Raw genomic sequence first — 23449 nt, 5'->3', positions numbered from 1 at the left:
CCGGAGCTTCGCCCACTCATCATCATTCACTTCGTGGATATGGCGGCATTTTTTTGTAAAGCATTTTCTGGAAAAAATTTCAAGGCACTGAAATGAGAGGGGGGGGGGGGGGCAGTTAAATGCAAGAAATTATTAGTTGTTGAAATTTTACGCTTCCAAACCATGATATGAGGGACAACGTTGCGGAGGGCTCCGGGAATTCGGACCATTTCGTGCTGTTTGACAAGCACCTAAATTTAGCATATGGGCGTCTAGCAATTCGCCTCTATCCGAAATGTGGGGGTCAGGGCCGGGAAATTCGATCCCGCAGGTGAAGGAGCATAACCCCTAAACCACCAAGGCGAAACCACCTTTTGACCGAGATGTCCTAATAATAATAATTGAACTTCTAGACAGAAGATTCGTTCTTTCTGGGGGTTAAAAAGCACTGCGAGAACCGAGAGCTCGCAACGGTAGCAGTCTTAAACAGCGCTTGTTAAAATGAAAGAGTGGATAGAGGCGTCAGTGTCTTATCTAGATTATTTCGTAACTCTTTGACCTGCGTGTAGCAGGAAGCTAGAGTTTATTCAACGCCCCCTCCCGTTTTAGGTGCAAAAAGCTATGGCACAGGGCAGTCCATCCTTCCGGCGTAGCCAGCACAGCATATCCACACACAGCATGTGTTTTTTTTTTCTTGTTGATCGCGCCTTCTACACCGCACGCAGCCCTTCAACACGCACAACACCGGTGCTGTGTGTCCTTTCCAACTTTGCGGTCGAGCGCAGCGAGCTTCGCGAGGCAGCGGCAATCACGCGGAGAAAGTCATCGCGCAGCTAAACACTGATGCCCAAAAGCGATACTGCCCGCGATATGAACAGGCTACAACAGTCGGCTTAAATCGAGACGGAGGCCGAAAAAACGAGCGCACAACAACGCAGGGGACGAGCAGCTGGAGAGGGATCGCGAGAGATACGCGAAAGAAAGGGGTACAGAAAAGAGCGCCCCCTTTCTCAGACCAAGCCGCCCGCGCGCCTGTGGCGGCCTTCAATGGGAAAAGATTGGCGGCAGGAGCCAACCAAGCGAAACAAGCTTTGCACCCAGACCGACAAACGGCCTCCGCCAAGAGCCCGGCCCGTTTCGGTGCCCATGGAAATGCGCCCCGGCAAGATTCGGTCACGTGCCGCCGTCGCCAGGGCGGCTACCGCAGCGCGGGCCTTCCCAAAGTGAGCGCCCGAGTAGCACCGCTTGTTCAAGCCTTCACGACTCTGCAGTCAGCTTTAGGAAAGCTGTTGCAAGGTGGCGAAACGGGGGAGGGGGCACACATACGCGCGCGGGTTTGCCAACGTGCGACTAGGCATATTTCGTTCCATTCAACAAATGTCAATCTATCCGAGTACATACATAGGTGCTGCTCATAGAACCCTACGCGCCATACTCGTGTCAAGTGCGGCCTCGCCTGCTGTGCGCGACCCAACAGCGCGATTGTGCGAGGTCAGCTGACAAAGTCTCTCTCTCGAGGAGATTAAGGCACAAGGTAACTACGAAAAATGATGCGCTTGCACGTGCTTATGCAAAAAAAAAAAAAAAGTACGCACGCCTCTGTCACCTGTCCCTGTCCTTTTACTACTCCCTCATTCACAGACGACTGTCTCGGTCATCCCGTCGTTGTTGTAAGTATTCCCTTTGATACGCTTTAATGCACGTTCCGAATCGACAGGAGTAAAAAAAAAATCGCGTTTGAGGTACGAAAACCACGATGTGATAAACGACCTTATACACTACGAGACTCCCCGATTAATGATTCACCACCCCCTAGAGTTCACGTCCTTTTTGAATTTCACCAACTGGTGACACCGTGCTTCGCAGCAAAGCGACGCGCCGTCGCTCTGTATATACGGGCAGTGCAAACATAAGCGAGAGTACCGTTTACACGCGATCAACCCAAACGTGGACAGGAAATCCACGAGAACACAAACGGCGCTGCACACGTTCATCGGCTCCGGAGCACGTGGGCGTCAGCGCCAACCGACGTGACGCAAAGCTACAGCGAAGGTCACACGTTGTAGAAAAAAAAAAAGGCCACAGAACTCACCGTCGTCGTCTTCGGACTTGGCCAGCGCATTCTTGCTGTAGAATATGTCGGCGTTCGGGTTCAGGCTTTGCGTGGTGGTCGCTGGTTTCGTCTGCTGGTCGTACATCCGGAGGCGACGGTGGTTGACGGGGCACGGACACCGCGCGAGGTGTCGTCGGGAAGGAAGGAGGAGAAGAGAGAAAGAAAAAAAAAAACCGGAACAGTCAAGCACAACGAATGGCGGAGAGCATGGCTGCAAACAGGGCGAAAACTGCAACGACAGCTACACGAACAGCGCTCCACACAAAATGGCGAATGGTCACTTGTGGGTGACGCTTCAACTGCTGTCAATATGCGCCTATCTAATCTTCACAACAGCACTACTAAGATTCACCCATGGTGCATTGCTTTTTTTTTTAACGGGGAAGGGAAGGGGGGTGATTTCTATAACTGTTCCAGCTTCTTCAGCCGTGGCGCACTTTTTTTTTCGGTCTTCGAAAAGCAACTGTTGCTCAGCCCCTCGCTTTTCGCGCCCTCTCTGGTCGAGCATCAGCACCTTAAAGAGCAAACAACGACAATAACCCGCCATAATGCTCCCAGCACCCGTTACGGTACCACGACAGGAAATCAAAACTCTCACGTTTATTGATGAGCGACAATAGAGAGAGTGGCATGCATCGCTGCGTAGTTGGAAAACGCACGAATTTCCGCCAGCACGCGCTCTTTTAACTACAACGATACGATTGCGGTGACAAGAAGTCTGCCATCGATGACAAACCACGTCGACACTGACCTTATCACGACGCTTCATATCTAGGAAAACGAATTCGCCACGCCAGGAAGCCTTATATACGACAGCTTCTTTTTTTCAACTTAAAATCTTCTATTTGCAAGTATCTCCCCCAGAGAAATCCCTCTCCCACCCGGCAAGTGTATACGCGCATTCCAACTAAAGGTCACTGGGCAGTGTGTCATCTACACTGCCTCCTCACACGTCACTTCGCTGAGAGGAAGTAAAAAACAAAAAAAAAAAAACACTCTGGTTTCGTTGGTGCTGATTTGGCGCCTTCAGGTAGAATGCGCGGGATTATTGGTCAGCTGCCAGCTCGTAATAAGATCACGAGCTACGTGACGCCAACCGGCAGAAACAAGAATGTTCCACACACACCACAATGGCAACATACGGCGCTGTCTGACGCTCCCGCATTTAATTGCACATATATACCCTATAAAAGTGGACGGAGGGTCGACTGCCACCGTAGCTCGGTGGTTGGGCCCCCGGACGCGTTATTCCAAGGTCGCAGGTTCGTTTCCTCCCCGCGGCAAGTTATGTTTTCGTCCCCTTTTCTTTCTTCGCAACTACTTCTAATATCATCCCCTATGCTTTTCTCTTGGCATCATTGTCTGTTTGTTGTGAATGCCCCCCACACGTACAGTGTAGGAGATTCTTACAGCTCTACGCCAGTAGATTACACCACGAGAAAATAAAAAAAAAGGCACGTTAAAACATTGATTTGATTGATATGTGGGGTTTAACGCCCCAAAACCACCAAATGATTATGAGAGACGCCGTAGTGGAGGGCTCCGAAAATTTCGACCACCTGGGGTTCTTTAACGTGCACACAAATCTGATCACACGGGCCTACAACATTTCCGCCTCTATCGGAAATGCAGCCGCCGCAGCCGGGATTTGAACCCGCGACATGCGGGTCAGCAGCCGAGTACCTTAGCCACTAGACCACCGCGGCGGGGCAGCACGTTAAAACAGGCGCATGACTTCAATATCTTGCATCTTTACGAAGCCGCCCAACTCGCCGCACTCATAAAAGAGGCGCACATTCCCCCCCCCCCCCCCCCCCCCCCCCAAGGCCAACAGCCTTGTGTGTCGAAGCATTTCGAGCTCGTATATCAACTTTCTCGAATCGGCGCATCACATCGAGTCGCCGCTGAGCGTTGACAGCTCCGACCTTGGAATATGGGTCACCCACCGAGAGCAGCGTAACCGAGGAAGCGCTGCGGTACGAGAACGAAGGTCGTTTGAGGCGGATTCACACGACGGACCGCGTGGCTCATCCGTTCCGCCAACGGTGCGAGACCCGCCGAGGTGGGCAGTGTTTTCGGTGCCGATGAGACACGCCACGCTGGCCAGGTGGATCGAATCGGCGACTCTTCGATCCGTCCTGCGGGTCCACCTCGAGTGCGAGCTTGCTTTTGTTTACTTTATCCACTTGCCGAATGAGCGAAACATGAGCGCCGCCTTTCCACAAGACGTCAAAGTTCAACGCTTGCCTGACCCCCCCCCCCCCCTCCCCGTCCCCATCCGCTCTAAACTTAAATGTCAGTCCGGGAACGCAGGAAATTGGAACAATCGGTTTGTTTGTTTGTTTGCTCTAAGATAAGTACGCTTGAGGCCTGCATGAGTGAACCGTTATTTACAGCACTCTAGCAGTAGCGTTAACATGTAGACGGCGACAGATTGAAACTAACATGCTACCCGAACGAGTGACGGCGGACAAAGATGCAAACGCAACCAAAATAACTATCCCAGCTGTGTGCTCCAACGAGTGCTCATTCTAGTAAACCATGCCACATCCTGCCCTCCCTCTTCTCTCGTTCTTCGCGTGACCTGGTCCTTAATTAAGCGCTGCTGCTGTCGAGTCGATACAACCGTGATCGGCATTATCACTGACGACTTTTCGAAGCCAGGTTAAACACAATTCAGTTACGAAGCAGATAACACAAACGGCGAAGAAAAAGAATGCTATTGGACATCTATCGAGCTCGAGAGACAGACCGAAAAAAATAGACGCGCCTGCGACGAACGTGTATAGAGTTTATTCCCCCCATTCTCGAACGTCTTAAAATCCTCGGAACAGAAAACTAATAACGCGCTTCAAGCGAAGCAAACCAAACCACACGTAGCGCATTTCCCGCGCCACAGCAACACCTCGTAATGATCGAGGCGATGCGCCCGAAGGGCTCAGCAACGCCGGAAACTATACGGCTAGACTCTTTTCGCGGGCGCGATCACCGAGTAACCATGACGACAAGAGAGACGGCAGACTTGAGCCTCCCTCCGAATTAGGAGGTCCATTCCTCGCCGGCAGCTTTGGACGCCGAGCCGCGAGGAGGCTTGCGCGATATTACGCCCACAGCAGCATCTGACGCGCCAGCCCCCCTCCACGGGTCGACGCCCCGTACGGGTAACTAATCGGAAGCGCATTACACTGCTTGGTCGCGCGAGTGACACGCGACGCGTGACGTGTTCGCGTAGTAATAATGATTGGATCGCGGTAGAAATAGAAGAGCTGCTAAAATAATAACAGAGCCCTCTTTTTTTTTTTCTTTTCACCAAGTCACTCTACCGCAAGACGAAGACCCTTTATCCGCATATAGCTCCAACTACTCTTCCTCACGAAAGCAGATAGCGCTTCCACAAAACATTACACCGCGACGCGACCGCGAACACCAATCAGCGGCGTTGTTTGATCAGCAAGATGCAGCAAGTGCTCTAGCATAATGAATGGCCTACTGCCACGCGAAAGCTAGTTTTCGTCAGAAGCTACAAACCCGCAACCTACCCACCCGAATAGCAAGGCCGGTCTACAAACAAGCCTCCCGTTCCATATACGTGGCGTGCAACGCCACGCGAGTTGTGCACGAAGCTTGCCCCCCCCCCCCCCCCTCAAAAGTATCAGCCCGCGCGTGTCGAAATGTGACTCAAAGAACCTACACGCAACTTTTCGACGAAGGCTCAACCGTGCGCTGTTGCAAATAAGCGCCACCCATCAAAAAAAAAAAAAAAAAAAAAAAAAGAGACAGTGCCAAAATAATGGGGAACACGTGGCGAAATTGCCGGCCGCGTCTTTTTTGTGACGAGAGCATAACCCTGGCCACGCAATCAGCAGAATCAATGCTCTCGACAGCAGACTGTTTACCACTAGACAATAATACTACTAGCCATAATAATAACCTGGGCTTTCACGTCCCTAAACTAGGATACGGTGATGAGCCACACCGTAGAGGAGGGCTGCGGAAATTTCGACCACCTGGTGTTCTGTGACGAGCACTGACATCGTGCACAGGCCTCAGCATTTGCACTCCGCCGAAATGAGACCGTGGCTGTCGCGAATAAACCAGCGACATTCGCGTCAGAACCACGTAACCGCTACACCGTCACGGCGAACCGCTCGCCACCATGATGATATGTGGGGGTTTGACGTCCCAAAACCACCATATGATTATGAAAGACGCCGCAGTGGAGGGCTCCGGAAATTTCGACCACCTGGGTTTCTTTAAAAACGTGCAACCAAATCTGAGCACACGGGCCTACAGCATTTCGCCTACATCGAAAATGCAGCCGAGTATTTTAGCCACTAAACCACCGCGGCGGGGCGACTGGTCGCCACTAGTAAAACGCTGATGGCGATTCAGCTACGTGCTCCCGCGCTCCGCATCATTTCGTGGCGGCCTGTGCTCCCGTGCTTAAAGCCCAGATAAGAGATGCTCCCTCTCTCCGACGAAAGGGTCTCTCGGACGGTGCACCAGTGTTTATACCTAACCGCAGAACGTCACTCATTCGTTAGGGGGAGCCCAAGTGGGCAAAAGCTCCACCAAATTGTCCAAGATAAATAAGGCACGCAACAAGTGCGCGAAGAACTCCCGAGGTTCCGCGAGAAGCGTGAAAAGACTCACAGGCAAAGAGTGGGCGCTTGACAGCCCGCTTAATGGTGGGGTAGTGATTAGAATGAAGAGGAAAAAGGCACCTAATTTCTGTCTGCCTTCAGGCGACACGGCGCAGTGCCTTATAGGGGTGGGGGGAAGGAGGGATAAAAGAATAGAAGGAAAGTAGAAGCAGAAGAAGACAGCCAACGAGAGGAAAAAAGAAGGAGATAGGAAAGTGGGGATCCCGTCGAAGCAGTCCAAGGGCGGGGTGCCACAATGCGAGAGCTACACGGCGTCAGGAGACCGCGGAGGGCGAACCAGTCGGCGGGAGCTACGCTGAAGTCGGAGATCGCGAGGGCACAACCGTCCAGCTTGAAATCCTGCGAGCGAATCCCGCTTAATGAACGAGCTTAGCATTTGGCCCAAGTTGCGGATGCGAACCGCATCTCTCCCTCTTACACACACACACACACACACACACACACACACACACACACACACACACACACACACACACACACACACACACACACACACACACACACACACACTGTCCATATTCAGTTAGACTGAGGGATTTCTGGGGGAGCAGGAAAACAACATCGACGACATGGGGTGGAATCGCTGTACACGCTTACTTCGCTTGTCAAACGAAGGGAGCTTGGCGATAATCGCATTACAGGCGCGCCCTCGCAGGTAAACTAATGCGATGGCGCTCAGGGTGGCCAAGCAAAGCTCCACGTTCTCGGAGCGCAGCTGTATACAACGGGACTGTAGTGAGGGGCGGTACTTCGGATTAATTATCTTACTACCCGGGGTGATCGCACGTTTATGCAGACCCGTGCAACGTTGAAATAATGCCGCCGCTGGCACTGATCAAACGCACGAGACGGTGCGAAGCGTGGCGCTGCCAGGTGCGCCAAAGGAAACACTTGAGGCAATAGCGGACCGAAGGTAGTCAGTCAGTAGGATCTGATGCATAACAATGACCCTAAACAGGCACGCACGCACACACACCCACGGAATTGACAAGCAAGCGCCTTAATAAGGCTTCAATTCCATACGCTTGCGGTTCAACCCACTTCAGACACCTGTCTACCCAATAAAACACAACAGTCACAAAGAAGACGTTGGCGGTCACAAGTCCCTTTTAAAATGACCGCTTCGGAAAAAAAAAAACATCTTCATTGGACTAGAAAAAAAAGCGTAAAAAAGAAAAAAAAACCACCAGGCCTGCGCTGAACGCGCAGCACAGTCACAGCGAAAGCTCGAAAAAAAAAAGTGGCCTTTCAGAGCCTTTCTTTAACACTCTTTGGGTAACTGGTACAAGCGCACTTTCATGGTACACACTACACCTTAAATAATCATAATTTTTGTGCAGTAGGCTGGCATTCACTATGCTATCCTTCGCCATCCTTCGGAGAGGCGTAGTATCCACTACACACTTTCGAGGACCTTTGTTTACATTTTTTTTTTATGCAGTGGCTGACGACGATGAAAAACTATGCCTGAAGTGGGCATGCGCCAGAGTTAATACGTGATCAAGAACAAGCTTTTGTAATAGGTTGAAGCATTAGGAGACCCACTCGTTACGCGGTTCGAATTGTGTGGCACCCGGTGGTTCATTTGCTGTTCTAAAACGCTTCATTACTTATACTATCCTTCCCGACATCAAGCCTGCCTAAGACAAGTTTGCACCAAAGTTTCGAGCACCGGCGTGCTGACCCGCAGGGCGTGGGTTCGAATCCCGGCTTTGGCGGCTGCATTTCCGATGGAGGCGGAAATATTGTAGGCCCGTGTGCTCAGATTTGGGTGCACATTAAAGAACCCCAGGTGGTCTAAATTTCCGGAGCCCTCCACTACGGCGTCTCTCATAATGATATAGTGGTTTTGGGACGTAAAACCCCACATATCAATCAATCAATCGAGCACCGGCGTGGCTCTGCGGTAGAATACTGCGCTGGCACGCCGGTGACCCGGGTTCGAATCCCGTTCTTTCCTTGGCGTATTTATCATTTCTTTTGTTTCGCGCGATAGTGGTCACGGCCACCGGCGACGGCGGACAACTACCACACACGCGGCCTACGTTGCGATATCTCATAACAAGTTTAGCTGTATATTAAAAAAAATAACCAATGTGAATAACCGCAAAAAGCTTCTATTACGGGACTGTTTAGCCTAGACACCGTGGCCTATGACTTGGTACTGGCGCCAACTTTGGCGGCAACAAGTTTTGAAGCCAAACAAGCAACTATACAACTAAAGAAAAAAAGAGTCGCTTCAAGGCCACAAAGTTCCCAAGGCTTTCAAACACCGCTACGGACCAAGCGTTGGCGATCACTAATATGCAAATACTGCTGCAAACGCGGTACGGACATAAGGAGACGGAACGAGACAAAAGAGGGGAAAAAAATGCTAGCAATTAAACGGGCTTCCCTAAAGGAAATCGTTATTTTGGCCAGACGAAAACCTCGCGCTTCGTGTACGCTTTCTTTCGTTCAAAAGCGGGCGAAATTAATCTACGAGGAAGCACGACATCAACCAGGAAAGCCCGGCTTTCCGAACTGCGTAAATGTAGACCGGGTTACACGCGATGTCGCGATTGAAAAAAAAAAAAAAAAGAAACGTTACGGAACAACGCCGTTCAACGATTAACAGAGAATGAATACGAAAGCCGATACGTCGCTCGCATACTGCGATGTCTTTTTGTCAAACTGAGCGCTTTGAACGCTCCTCCAAATGATATATATTTGAATTTAAAAAAAAAAAAGTACGCCTAACCCGAAAAAATAGTCGCCAATGAACGCACTAATCTCGATTCATTGATATGTGGGGTTTAACGTCCCCCAAACCACCGTACGATTACGAGAGACGTCGTAGTTGAGCGCTCCGGAAATTTCGACCACCTGGGGTTCTTTAACGTGCACCCAAATCTGAGCACGCGGGCCCTACAGCATTTTTCGCCTCCATCGGAAATGCAGACGCCGCAGCCGGGATTCGATCCCTTGATATGCGGGTCAGCAACGCACTAAACTAACTATTGTGTGCGGGTACTTTTTCTATAAGAATCGTTGGGATGTGCAAAACCACATCAAAGACGCACTGGGGTTCTCGAACGTAGTTCAAGTACAGGGGCCTGTAGCATTTCGTCGCCACCAAAAGCGGCCGCGGCCGGTACTGTGTGTTTTATTCTCGAAAGTACGAGTTTAAGTAGAAATAACTGGATTGACTTGAGACCATATCGTTACGGTGGATAAGCAGCATCAGGCAGTGCCGGCGGTTCGCCCGTAAATACGGTAGCAGACCGAAACAATAATGATAATAAAACTACGCCCGGCACGTCAGAAATGGGCCCTACGCAGTCGTCAACATCGTAGCCAGTTACACAAAGTGGGCGGAAGATGGAATGCCTTTAACGCGCCGCAATTATTGACACCGACCTAAAAATGACACGCAATATGACAAAAGGTGAACCATTTTCGCGCACTTGGTCGGTTATGGCATCGCTTTGCGCTCTAAGGTGACGTGCGACATGACTTGCGGCCGAGCATAGTTACGTCTAACAATGGGAGGTACGTTTAAAAATTTGTTTCGCCGTTCGTTACCTACGGCCGGGTCACTGAAAAGCAAGTCGCGTCTCCCGTAGACACGGTATTGACATATGAGGCCGAAACTCGATAAGAACGTAAGGACAGCAGAGCACGTGACGGGAACAACGAATTAACGACGCTCGGAGACTAGGGGTGGTGGATGGCTTAGTAGACGGTACGAGAAATAAGAGTTGGACACAACAGCAGGACAGCCGACCAGTGGTCAGTTTGGGCGACGGTGTGGCTTCCAAGGGTCGGAACGTGCAGCCGAGAACGACAGAGAGCGAGCAAGCGCCGAGGTTGGCGGCAGTAATCTTTCCCGAGCGCCACGAGGAAACGACATAGACGACCAAAGAACGTCATTCGTCATCACTGTCAGTTCGAGCTTGTGCATGTCGTGCCGTATGGTTCCTTCTTCGTCCACTTCACTTCCCTGAGGTTGGTTGGTTGGTATGTGGGGTTTAACATCCCAAAACCACTCACTATATGATTATGAGAGACGCCGTAGTAGAGGGCTCCGGAAATTTAGACCACCTGGGGTTCTTTAACGTGCACCCAAATCTGAGCACACGGGCCTACAACATTTCCGCCTCCATCGGAAATGCAGCCGCCGCAGCAGGGATTCGAACCCGCGCCCTGCGGGTCAGCAGCCGAGTACCTTAGCCACTAGACCACCGCGGCGGGGCTTCCCTGAGGCGCGCAAAGCGTTCACAATATGTATGTACAACCAAAATGGCACCTACCCTGGCTTTTCAAAGTTACAAAAATTTACCAAATAAATTTGCGGACATCGAGTGGAATGCACTATAGTGTAAGACGGGGTTAATTGGAGGTCGTTATGGGATGATTTTCTCCTGTGTAGTGGACACAAAATAAGCGGATGACGACGACGGTGAAAAAAATAAGAGAAGCATGAATGAAAACGATCTCACATTCCCCCTTCCTCCCTAGTTACACGATATGATTATATGTGGGTTTTAACGTCCCAAAACCACCACATGACTATGAGAGACGCCGTAGTGGCGGGCTACGGAAATTTAGACCACCTGGGATTCTTTAAGCCCTGATGACACGGCTTCGCTGAAACGATAGGCGGTAAGCAGGAGGGAGAAGACGAGGAAACGCAACGCATGTGTAACGGCCTTCGTCGCGTACACGGACGTTTGATCAGCTGCAACGTCACTTCCGCATTTGCGTCAAGCGCGCGTTTACACACACACCCTCGCCGAGCGGGGCTCCCTCCGGAACAGCGCCCTCGCTCGCGACCTTTCGTGAATAAAACTGTCGCGGTTTTTTTAAAAGGGACCCTGCAACACTTTTTGGGCATGGTCTAGGGCCTTCTCTCTATTTGCGTCCCTCAGGAAGAGTCTCATCAAGAACCAATCACCCACACGTAATTATGCCCTACACACCGACAATTGACACATTTAAAAACACTTTTCTTGTCAGAACGATTGTCGACTGGAACTGTCTTGCCGTCGATTTCTTTGAGAATGTAGACACAGTTGAATCTTTTGTTGGTAAATTAGAATTGTTATTGTATGATGTAGTTCCCACTCTGTAACAGCCCGACAGGGCTTACACTATTGTGAATAAATAAATGGCAGTAGAGGCTCCCCCGACAACACGCGAGCCAAATATTAGAACACAGCACGCGGCCTAGAATTCACAATGAATTATCAAAGTCGGCTAAAAAATTGCTCTCTCTTCTCTCGACAAATCATGCAATATACCCAAAAAGCACACGTAGCCCGTCCATCTATCAGCCATTGGCTGATTTAAACATGGCGCGCTCACTCGTTACAGATATCGCCGCAGGAGGCCGCTACTTGTCCACGCGCGATCGCACTGATAAAGCCGCGCCTTCGAAGAAAAAAAAAGTGCTCAAGGTCACGGAGCGCACGTGACGTTTCTTTGTTGCCCTGCCATCCCTCCCTGCCTAGCTTGCAGCGCTTTCGTTGGGGCGAGAGAAGAGAGAATGGGATTGCAGCGTGTGACAAATTTAACTCCGCTCGTACTGGTCGGATTCTTAAATTTTTTGCGGCGTTGAATTCGTGAGGCAACCAGCTCTTCCAGTGAATTCATTCCATGATTAGCGGAAAAAGTGTTTCAGGGCCCCTTTAATGCCCCAAAACAACGGGCCGGGTCACGAAATATCCCTGGGACGGCGCAAGCGGACGAGGATTGCGTTTTCACCTTGGCCAGTCACCTGGGGGTTGTATAAGTAAATTACAACGTGAAGCACCGCATCGGCCAAGTTATTCCGAGGAAACTCCGTCGTTACCGTATCGATCAATGAAGGTAAAATATATTTCGCGGAGAAATTTGAGCGCCCGAATGTCTGCTTCGGATCGTTAATTTCAAAGGCTTCCTTTTCGTAGTTCGGCCGTACAGGTTCGATAGTATTTCCCACAATTTGACATCTTTTAAGCATTTTGACGCGCAAATAACACTCACAGACAAAGACCGCCCGTGAATGGCGCCTACTCAACGAAGCCGTCGTCGCCATCATAGCACCGACCACAGGATCTGCGCCCGGGACAAAATGTCGAGGACCTAACGGACGCCGCCAGTCTATGACATCACTACGACGCGACGCGGCAAGTTCAAGGTGGCGCCACTTTATACTCGTTCTCCCCCCCCCCCCTTTTTTTTCTCCACATGAAAAGCGTTTACGTCATTACGAAAGCGTAAGTTACCAATACGCACTCGCAACTGTGCACTCTCTCCACGATGCTTGGACGATAGACGAAAGCAGAAGGCGGAATTTAGTGAGAGGTGGGCGAGCTGGTTTGGGTTCAAAATGACGTGAAATGGGGGCAGCGCTATAATGAATATAAAGGACGAGCGCATGTCCTCTTTACCCTTTTTGGATATCATTGATAGTTGGGGTTTAACGTACCAAAACCGCCACATGATTATGAGAGACGCCGTAGTGCAGGGTTCCGAAAATTTAAACTACCCGGGGTTTTTTAACGAGCACCTAAATCTAGAGCACACACACGGCCTTCAAGCATTTTCGCCACCATCGAAAATGCGGCGGCCGGGATTCGATCCCGCCACCTGCGGGTCCCCAGCCGAGAGCATTAGCCACTAGACCACAGTGGTGGGTATCCTTGTGTCTACCGTGACACACACACACACACATTTACAAATATGAACCAATACCAACTCGCTCAAGCTGCTCATGTTTGGAACACTAGTGTTTCTCGCGGCCTATCTCTGGTGTTCAACCTGCCCTCCAAGAGTACCCACCCAATAGAAACACGGTAGAACAGCTGTCGCTTTACACTATTATCTCACTGGAGTCGAACGCACAGACCTACTGCTCCGTAGCCATCAAGTTGCCGCGGCAGATTCCCGCGAAGACATCACAAGACCAAGCATGATCACGGGCCTGTTGGCCGAAGTGCGGTTCTCTCTCTCAATTTCGTCGATGGACGCCCTAACGCGCGGCGTACATAGATGTAAAAAAAAAAAAAAATGAAAGTGACGCCAACAGGCTCGGCCGGCGATAATGCCTCGAGCAGCGAGGCGGGCGAACGAGCAATCGGAAATCCTTATAAGCCTTGCACTCCCCAAGATTCGTGCTCGTTTCAGGCTGGACTGGATTTTCTCTCGCTGCGCCAAACAGAACGGAATAAGAGAGAGAAAAAAAAAAAAAGAAATCGAGCCCCGTTATTCCCGCACCCACGACCGAGTACACTCAGATGAGGCCCCCGCCAGAATCTTGACAATTAAAATACGCTCTCCCTAACTCGCAATCTCGGGGGGAAAACGAGGTCGCCCCTATTGCGCCCTGTCTCTCTCTCTCTTGTAGTACTACGACTGTTAACGAGTTGAGACATTGCCCCGACGAGTCGCTTCTTGTCCGGTACGAAAAAAAAAAAAAAATCGCCGCCTCCGGCAGAAAGCGCAGTGGGCCGCTCGCGCGAGAGGCGTCAACTGCGCATGCGTCAGCGACGGTCGCATGCAAGTTGGTCATGCATCGCGGAGGCCCGCCTGTACGCTAAAACTTCCTCGTGCTTCTTTTAGCCGGACTCCACCTTTCCAGCAGGGACGCGGCGACGGTCACCCACAAGCGCCGTCGTCGAAGTGTCTCTCCTCCACGCACACAAACAACAATCAACTTGACAAGGTGTCTAACACATACCGAATATGTGTAACACGGGCATAGAAAAATGACATTCGGTAGCGAAGGCATTCACTTCCCGAATGACATTTTCTCCGGCGGCGCTGCTACACGTCTAAAGCGAATGACATTTTGACTCGATGACGCCGATCGCAGCACCTTCCTCGTGAGCATTGGGTTGGTAGCAATAAAAAAAAAGCGTTTATACGCGTCATACACATCAGATAATAAATAAATGTATAAATAAGCATATTACGCTGTCGTCAGACTTCATTCGTTACTTTAATTCTCGACGTTGCAACCGACCGTGTAGCAACTTAAGCCAAAGCTAGTTAGGTCCGCAGCGTAAAACACAAAATGGCACCTGTCGCATTTATTTTACAGCGTCCACCAGCTGAGGATAAGTGTTTAGGCACTTGTTCAAGTGAGTAGTGTAAATAAAATACGCGAAAAATTACCTTCCAGTCGAATCAAATGTCGTTTTATACAATTACTTCATCAGCTGTGCCGTCGAAAGTACGCATTTCTAAGTCGAACGAGTTCCGGCGATGGCATTAGGTGACGAACGGCATTTCGGGCGAATGCCATTTCGTTCATCCGTGTGGCACCGCGCGAATGACATTCAATCTGAAGGCATTAGCAGGTGAATGCCATTGTCTCTGCCCGCGTGGCACGGTTATAACTGTGCACTAGCGAAGCTAAAACCAGCGCGACATCGAGAAGACATACACACGCGACTCTCGGAAACGAGATGCCGGTTGAGTGTTTCTACAATGAGCGACAGCATTCGTATTTGTTAACAGTAACCGCAGTGAGTGCTTCGCGCAGGTGAAAACAACTGAGGAGAGTGGTGGCAAATAGAGAACGCTTCGCTAACGCACAATAGTAGACCACGCCGCCAGACGATGTGGCGCCGCTTTTGCTGCCTACACGAGTGGTCTCGTCTGATCCGGAAGCGCCACTTCGGGCGAAGCCGCAATATAACCGCCTTTGAGAAAGAACGGGGCGCATACAACTTTTTTTTTTTTGCTTCCGTACAAACAGCCAGCTCGAGAACGCAAATCACGAGGCAAGCGTCTGATCACAACAAACGCCGCAACGCGTTTCGCGCCGTCCCCAACCGAAACGAACAGAATACTTTCAACCGCGTTTAGGTAATTTAACGACTCGTGCGCATAATAATAAAAAAAAGCCTTTGACTTAGTGCTCTTCGTCAAGTGAAGTTAAAGTTGACGCTAGACATGTCAATCATTAAAGGACCCTGGTCACGCGTCGCTTTGACAGTAAAACCTCCTAGAGAATTCGGTCGTCCCCCTTGTGGCCCGGTCAACGAACGCACTGCGTCCCGCATGGACCATTCAGAAAGCTTCCAGCTGCTCACGAACAACCACCGTGGTACCACTACGAACCAAAACTGGGAATATCACAGCGCAGCGATTGACGCAGGGGCCAACAGCGAACCGTTCCACAAGGAGGAAGAAGAGCGACCAAAACAAGCGAGGGCTGGCTGTGCATCATTTTTTTTTTTAAACGAAGCCAACTGCATCGAATCAAAATGAGAAAAAGACTTGAACTGCACGTAGCATCGAAAGGGCGTCCCGTCACGAACGTTATGCACAAGTATTAGCAGCTACGGAAATTCGAAGCCGCGCTTAAAACGTCACAAAGTGGTAGTAGGTCCCCGACTGACAGCTGCCAAAACTTACGTCAATGTACTTGTCCAAATACATGCGATCCGATGCGGCACTGCCGGAATTCTGTAAAAGTGCGAAGAAGAAAAACAAAGCGAGAAATCAAAACAGGGGGAAAAGCGACAATCAGTAACACGCGGATCACGTGATCACGTGCGCGCGATTAGGTAAGCGTCAGACGAGAAATCATCGCCGGGCATCGCGCTACTCCCAAGGTCGAAAACAAAAAAAGCGCGCACGCCAGCCAGACGAAGTCAAGCTGAAAATGATACGTGTGTCTGGTGCGAAGAATGAACTGGTGGCGAAGCAGCACCGCCAAAGAAACAGTGAAGAACGTGGGAGGGACACAGCGGAACAGAACAAACACCGTCAGCAATAGCAACATGCAGGCGGGTGGAAATGCAACAGAGGCGACGCAGTGGCCGCCACGTCTACGCTTTCTCGACGCTACGAGCGCGCGGTGCTAAAAGTAAAGAATCGAAACACGAGAGAGGAGAGACACGACGAGGTGGAGAGAAGCTCCGCGCTTTGCTGCACAGGTCGCGCGCGCTTTACGGGAACACGGTGCGTAAGCGTTACACAGGAGAGCACACCAATAAAACAAACAGCCACATCCACGCTACGCGAAATAAACACACAAGACACCCACGACAATCGCAGTCGGCGGCGACCACAACGGTGAGGCTACTGAAAGAGCACGCACATACGCACACAGCATACGGGCCCACTCGGCCCGAGCGTGTAGCACCAAAATAAACCCAAACTGGCCCGAGGAAAAAAGACGCACAAGCCACACGTCGCGCAGCGCGAGAACAACACCTGTTGATCGGGCCGGAGTCGCGCTATGCGGGGCACATACGGGAGCACTGTCGGCTGCATGGCAGAGGTGGGGGTAGGGGGACCGAAGGAGTTTAACGTGGGACAGCAGTCCCCCCCCCCCCCCCACCCCCCGTTGCAGCGGCAGTCCCCCCCGTGGCCCGACTGCACGAGCCGACTCCGGCGGCAAGAGCCGATCGCGGGGCACAACCGCGGCGACCGCGTTTCCACGTCGGCCGGCGAACCATCTGGTAGCGCTGCTCGCCGGCCGCGGGGGCCGCGCCGAGAGAGCGGGTCTGACTGCGCACCTTCTGGATGATGAAGCAGCGCGGGCTGTACGCGGCACAGCAGAGCGGGGCCCCCGGCGGCCAGTCCCAGGCTGCGGGGTGCAGGGCGCCTCCGACGTAGGGCTCGACCATGGCCCGGGACCGCGGCGGACTCCGGAGCCACGGCTCTCCCGACGGCCGCCGCTGCGGCACGGACGGACCGCGGCGCTGACGTCGCCCCTGGCAACGCCTCCTCCTCGCGGCGACCTTCTCCCTCTCGCTACGCCCGCTCGGAACGGCGCGCCGGCAGCCCTCCTCCTCGTCGGCGGGACGAGCGAGCTCCGTCGCACTTCCGCAACAAACGGCTGACCGACAAAACGCGCTATGCCCACACGAAAGGGCTTCGAGACACCCGCCACGAGGTAGGCGCAACAGGGTCGCCAGCGCGCGGGGGCCCCTACGCGGCGAGAAAACACTGCGACTCGCACTGCCTAGTGTGCGAGACACCACGGAGCGGCGGCACAAGTGCTCCTTTCGAAGGCCAGCCAAACTTGAGCGCGAAAACCGAAACTAGGATACGGCAACTCCCGTGCGAGGCCGAGACGGAAACTGCCGCTCTACAGCCGAGGAAGGAGGTGTCGTCGCGTCCCGCTTTCGTGCGCCGCCGCCGCCACACGTTCGTCCTGCCAGAGGTGCCCCCCCGAAGCCCAGCGCGCCCCCCGAGGCGAAGGAAGAACGCCTCTGGCGCACACCTTGCTCTCGAGCCGCCCGCGGCGACCTCCAAGGTCATTATCGGTACGGCCCGGAAACGCTGCCAGTGAAGAGCGGAAACAAGCTGGCACGCGCGAGTATTTATAGTACGCAAGAAAATCCCGGCACGTTACATATGCGGCTGACAGACCTCTTCGCGCCAAACACTCGACGGATATGCTAATTTAGCGCCTTTCCCGAACGTGACGTCACTAGACTGGGCCGAAGCGATGAGTTTAGGCAGAGAGGCTGCTAACCTACGCAGGCGTAGCAAAGAGTTAGGACATCACGTTTTGTTTTTCTTTCCTTGTCTGTCGACTCAGCACAAGACTGGAATGTGCTTCCACATGTTGCACATCATTCCAATATAACAAACTCGAAAGCAGCGATCGAGTAACTACATATTCAACACTGTAGTAAGTCTACACCTCATGTGAAATTCCTTCATAAGGGACCTTTGAAATATTGTGAATACACAAAAATATATCTCGACTTTTACGGCGGGTTTCTGCCTTCAAACTGACGTCAAGGGTGAAGGCCCATTGTATGCAACTGTATCAGCTGACAATAGTATTGTTGTGTGGTGCAATGTCGAATAATAATATTTTAAATTGGTACCACAATATCTCCTGCTTGGACCTCTCAAGGTTCGCAGTATTGTACAAATAAAAATAAAATAAAGAATATGCCAGCTGGTATGCTTTTTCCTGCTCAAGTTAACTTCCAAACTCACTGCAAAGAACCAATGAACTAAATATAAAAGCACTTGGATGTGCGTTGCATTTGATAACCCCCATCGGAATGCACCCATTGGTAACCCCTATCGGTAGCTGTGGCTGTGAATCAAACCGACATTTTTGAGCTTGACAGTGAAACTTTCCGTGCTTGACTACTTTGGTGAGTCATGCACGCAGAACAAAACACACACACACGCCAGAGAGAGAGAGAGAAGCTGGAAGGAGAGTTTGCACGCAAGGGCACGCTTCATTACAACGCCGCATGTTGCGTATGTGACGAGCTTTTGTTTTGCCAACAAAAACAAAGCAGTATGTCCAGCTGAAAACAACATTCGTTGTCAAAATGAATAAAAAGCCACGGCGGACCATGAAAACCTAGGTAGAACGCAACGTGCCAGCTTGTCCCATCATGTTCTACACCTCAGTTTCTGTGGTCCACACTAACTTTTTATCCACTTCCACATGTACCAACTACCCGCTATGCAAAGGGCATGCAGAAGGAGCTGAGACACTAGAACGCTACATAACACGCTGCCACCTCTTTGACATTCTACCTATAACAAAGCACCCTCTGAGCTCAGAGGCAGCCAGAAATGTCAGGTAAATGTAAATAATGGAACCTACTGCTGAAGTTTGTCAGATTGTTGGCAGTAGAGTATGCGGTGCTTCAAGCGATGGCACATGGTAAGCGTGCACACTCCTCTGTGCGTTTCTTTTTTTTTTTATTTTTATGTGCACAGAAAAGGTAGTTGAAGTAAAAGCAGAGCCTTTGAAGAGCAGGTCATGCGAATATTTGAAGCGTCCAACAAGCTGGGAGCCCCAAGAACTGGGGATAACCAGGGCCAAGACAGCCACGCCAATAGCAGAGGCAGTACGGAAGCGGTAAGCTTGTACACTCAAACCTCCCTACAATAAAGTTGCATACAACACAAAAATATGTTTCTTATATTCAAAAATGGATTATACAGGCATATTTTTACACTATATCTATAGCAAGACTATCATTCTTTACTTCATGATAACCAATATTTCATTCCAGGTTCGTTATATCAAGGTTTGAATGTACCATATGTTCAAGCAGCCTAAAACAATGCGAGACCTGAAGTATGTCATTCTTTGAAGAGACGGTGGCTCCAATAACCATATAGAACACCTATGGAACGAACAGTAATGCCGTCAAAAGTAGCACAAGTAGACAGGTCAACAGAAAGGTAAAGATGAACACAGGCACAAACTGATGCCTAATTTTATTCAGGATAGATCCACACATTTATACATCCACAAGCTGTGCATGCGAACAGTCAGTCACAATCACCAATAAATGTAAAAAGCTGAAATGACCAAACAAAGAGTAACAAAATATTGAATTTTTGGCTTGCTCAGTGTAATCAATGTGTCGTTCACACTCTTTTGACCTTCTTTCCTGATAAAAAATGCTACTAGGGTATACAAGTTCTTTTTTTGTCGTTTGGCCGGAAAGCAAGTGAGAACGGTGTAAGCGATACATCGAATGCGCTGTACAATGCAGATATACAATTGCTTTCGTGCCTTATTGAACGATTTCTGCCTTTTACATCTATTGGTCATTGAGATGGTGCACCTGGAAGCTTGCTGAGGTGTAAACCTGTTGACCTGCCATCAATAAAAATCAGTTGTCAGCTTTCCCTTGTATTCATCCTTTCCTTTCTGCTGTCCTCTATTCGCAGAACTTAAGATGGCTATGTCCAAACACCTACTCGCCCAACATTCAACTTTTTTGAGCAATGCACAGCATTTAGCAAGCATGAGTCCATAAAGTATGTACGAGTAAGTATTGCGTGCAGTTTAAGAAAACCAGGAAAAGACAATCTGTGGATGTTTGAAAAAAGAGTGATTGACAGATGTCTACCCATCGATCTCAATATTACGACAGCACCGTGGTCCGGGCAAATGTAGGGTAGCAACAAGCCATTAGGCGAATCACACCAGCAAGCATATGTATATCTCGCAGCAGTTCAACCCAAAAATTGTACTTTGTGCCCTCTAATTTTCGCGAGTTTGTGAGCGTTCAATTTTGCAGCCACTCCGGATACAGGACACTACACTTCGCTTCATACATGAGGTGCAATGTAGCGGAAACAACAAAAGAAGTTCAGTCAGCAAAATGTGTAACTTCATGCATCTTGCGCTTCATTTTCATCGTAAATGCCCGTAGGAACCAAACATGGGTCTGCACTTAAGGCATCACAATAAACATTATGACACGAATTTCACTTCTGCTATTGGCAACAAATGCGCTGCGCACTAGTGGAGCTAATCTCTGAAGCAAGTATACAAAAATGTAGACCTTAAGTAATCAAGAACAATGTATGAACAACCCCAGGACACCAGGAATTGTTTGATTTCTCGGGCACAAAGCATTTTTATTAGTTACTCTGTCTAAATTTGAGATGGGTGGAAGAATTATTGAACTATTTCGAGGTGTGCATGCGTCTACTGCAAGAAGTCTCATTAGATCCCACAATGTTGTGCCTGATGTATCAAACAGAGTACAAGCATAAGGAATGCCTTTCAAATAATCCACTGGACAAAGTGAAGCCAGCTTACACAGAGTTTAGACAACCTTTCGAACAAGTGTATGCATGGCAAAATGCAATTTCAATAAGTGTATTGATGGGCTGCTTTCAATGGGCAGCATGTTCTAAAAGATATGCGAGCTCTTACGTTATGTCTGGAAATTTATAATTATGTACGTCAGTTGAACAACCAAAAAAGTGACATACTGTAGAGGCATGATTGATTTGTGGTGTTTAACGTCCCAAAACCGCCATGATTATGAGAGATGCCGTAGTGAAGGGCTGCAAAAATTTCGACCACCTGGGGTTCTTTAACGTGCACCCAAATCTGAGCACACGGGCCTACAACATTTCCGCCTCCATCAGAAATGCAGCCGCCGCAGCCGGGATTCGATCCCGCGACCTGCGAGTCAGCAGCTGAGTACCTTAGCCACTAGACCACCGTGGCGGGGCATACTGTAGAGGCAGACCAGCGTTTACCCGACTACTATATAATAATAACATGCCTCATCAGGGACTGTACATGCTCGAAGGATGCCTACCATAAAATCCCAAGCAAGCGCCACTTTCTCTTCTATGGGAGATTTCAAATATGCCGCCCCTTCTCTCCCAATCCACTGTTTTGTTCAGTTTTCATCTCTCTGATGAGGGCAAATGAAAACACTGAATGAGTGCATGTTCAATAAAGCATTTCATTAGAGGCATGGGTGTGCATTTTTTATTTTCAGCTGATCTTTCACTGCCATCTTGAACTTTGATTTATGACCAAGCAAGAACCCCCCACCCTTCGAAATCTTGTCAAGCCATCCCTCATTTCAAGGGGCACGCTTGCTCGGGAGTTCACGGTACTTTGCATTCGTTGCAAAAAAAAAAAAGTATGCCTGAAAGAAACAACCAGTAGCAAGAGAGACTCAAGGAAAACTCATGGTAGATAAAGAGGGCCGACCATGAGCCTGAGGGTTTTTAGGCCTTCCAATACTTTGCAGCCATGTATATTAAATGTTTCGCTTTTTTTCCCTAGAAAGTTAGTTCCCAGTTATCTGCACAAGTTACATTTTTCAAACTTCTCATGTTATTTTCGCAGATTTTTTAAAGGAATCGACAACTGCCAGAACACATCTAAAACATTGTTGGGTGCGAAGGCCATGCGTTTCTGTGACAAAACAGAGCATTATTTTCGAGACTTGAAAGCCACAAAAAACCAGCACGCCATGGTAATGCCCGAATGAGCCACTCTGACTGCAGTATTTAGTCCGCTGTTGTTAAAATATAGCACGATTTGCGATTAAATTTACATACTGTATATTATTGGGCGTCCCACTTTACACAGCACTTATTATGAAGTAAAAGGAGTCTATGCTCACAATTGGCACCCTGAATTAAGCCACGGCACATGCGTGTGGCATGCACGTAATGTAGAACGCACAGAGAACATGAGCACAAGCAGCCGCGACACAGCCATTGACAGCACCTCACAAGTTTGTGGATTTAAAATTGCTATAGGCCTGACTTATCCCCGTTTGCAGCATGAGCTGTGTGTACGACCTCGTCAATGGTGTGCATAGTAAAATTCTAATAAAATGTGTTTCAAGGCATTTTTCACCATACCATCCCAAGATTTGACTGCCTGGCCCGTAAGCATTGCGATGCGCTGAATGAAAGATGCACCATAAAGATTGGTTGCCAGTACATCTACTAGCTGTGCAAAAAAAACTAGGTAATCGAAAACCATGAAAAAGTTTTGGTGTTATAGGGCAATCAATTCAGTGTCGAAATCTAAAACCATGTCCAAAAAGATGGTGACATGACTTAAACAAGTTACTTACTCTTGGTAGACTCCTGTTGAGATGCATGAACCCTTGGTTAAAAGATATTTTCAACTAGAAGCAGTAACAAGCTACCAGCAGCACATATAGATAAGAAGCACATTCTTGTTAGACTGCATGTTCAAATTCTTTCACCAGATTAAGACAGCTAACAGAAAATTCTAGATTGGATTTTGTTTTTCTTAACATCCTTCTCTTACTGCATGAAATTCTCCTTGAAGCTATCAGCATTGTGGAGAGAACCTGCTAAGTGCCCAAATTTGTTATCTTTCATCATCTGACTAGGTGGTTAGAATGAGAGCTTCGGTGCAGAGGCCCCAAGTACAAAGTAAGCTTTTGGAGCATTTGCAACATATTGATCTTGAGAAATC

At 49.7% G+C, this 23449-nt stretch overlaps 1 protein-coding gene across 8 annotated transcripts in view; it reads right to left on the bottom strand.

Annotated features, from left to right (window-relative positions):
• The window catches only part of LOC142815450 (uncharacterized), a 78389-nt gene that overhangs the window by 49125 nt on the left and 5815 nt on the right, over positions 1-23449 (bottom strand). The window contains exons 1-3 of one of the 8 annotated variants that reach the window (XM_075894146.1): positions 17253-17413; positions 16144-16194; positions 2072-2165 (exon numbers count right to left, since the gene is read on the bottom strand). In XM_075894146.1, the coding sequence (XP_075750261.1) occupies positions 2072-2165; positions 16144-16194; positions 17253-17363 (256 nt within the window). In that variant the 5' untranslated portion in view covers positions 17364-17413. Of the gene's footprint in view, positions 1-2071; positions 2166-16143; positions 16195-17252; positions 17414-23449 lie in introns of those variants that run through there. The other 7 variants (XM_075894140.1, XM_075894139.1, XM_075894142.1 and 4 more) reach the window with 7 other exon arrangements.

This window comes from Rhipicephalus microplus, chromosome 1 (assembly GCF_043290135.1).
Source record: "Rhipicephalus microplus isolate Deutch F79 chromosome 1, USDA_Rmic, whole genome shotgun sequence".
NCBI lineage: Eukaryota > Metazoa > Arthropoda > Arachnida > Ixodida > Ixodidae > Rhipicephalus > Rhipicephalus microplus.
The sequence above is the reverse complement of the archived record's forward strand: the minus strand, read 5'-3'. Positions and strand labels throughout refer to the sequence as shown.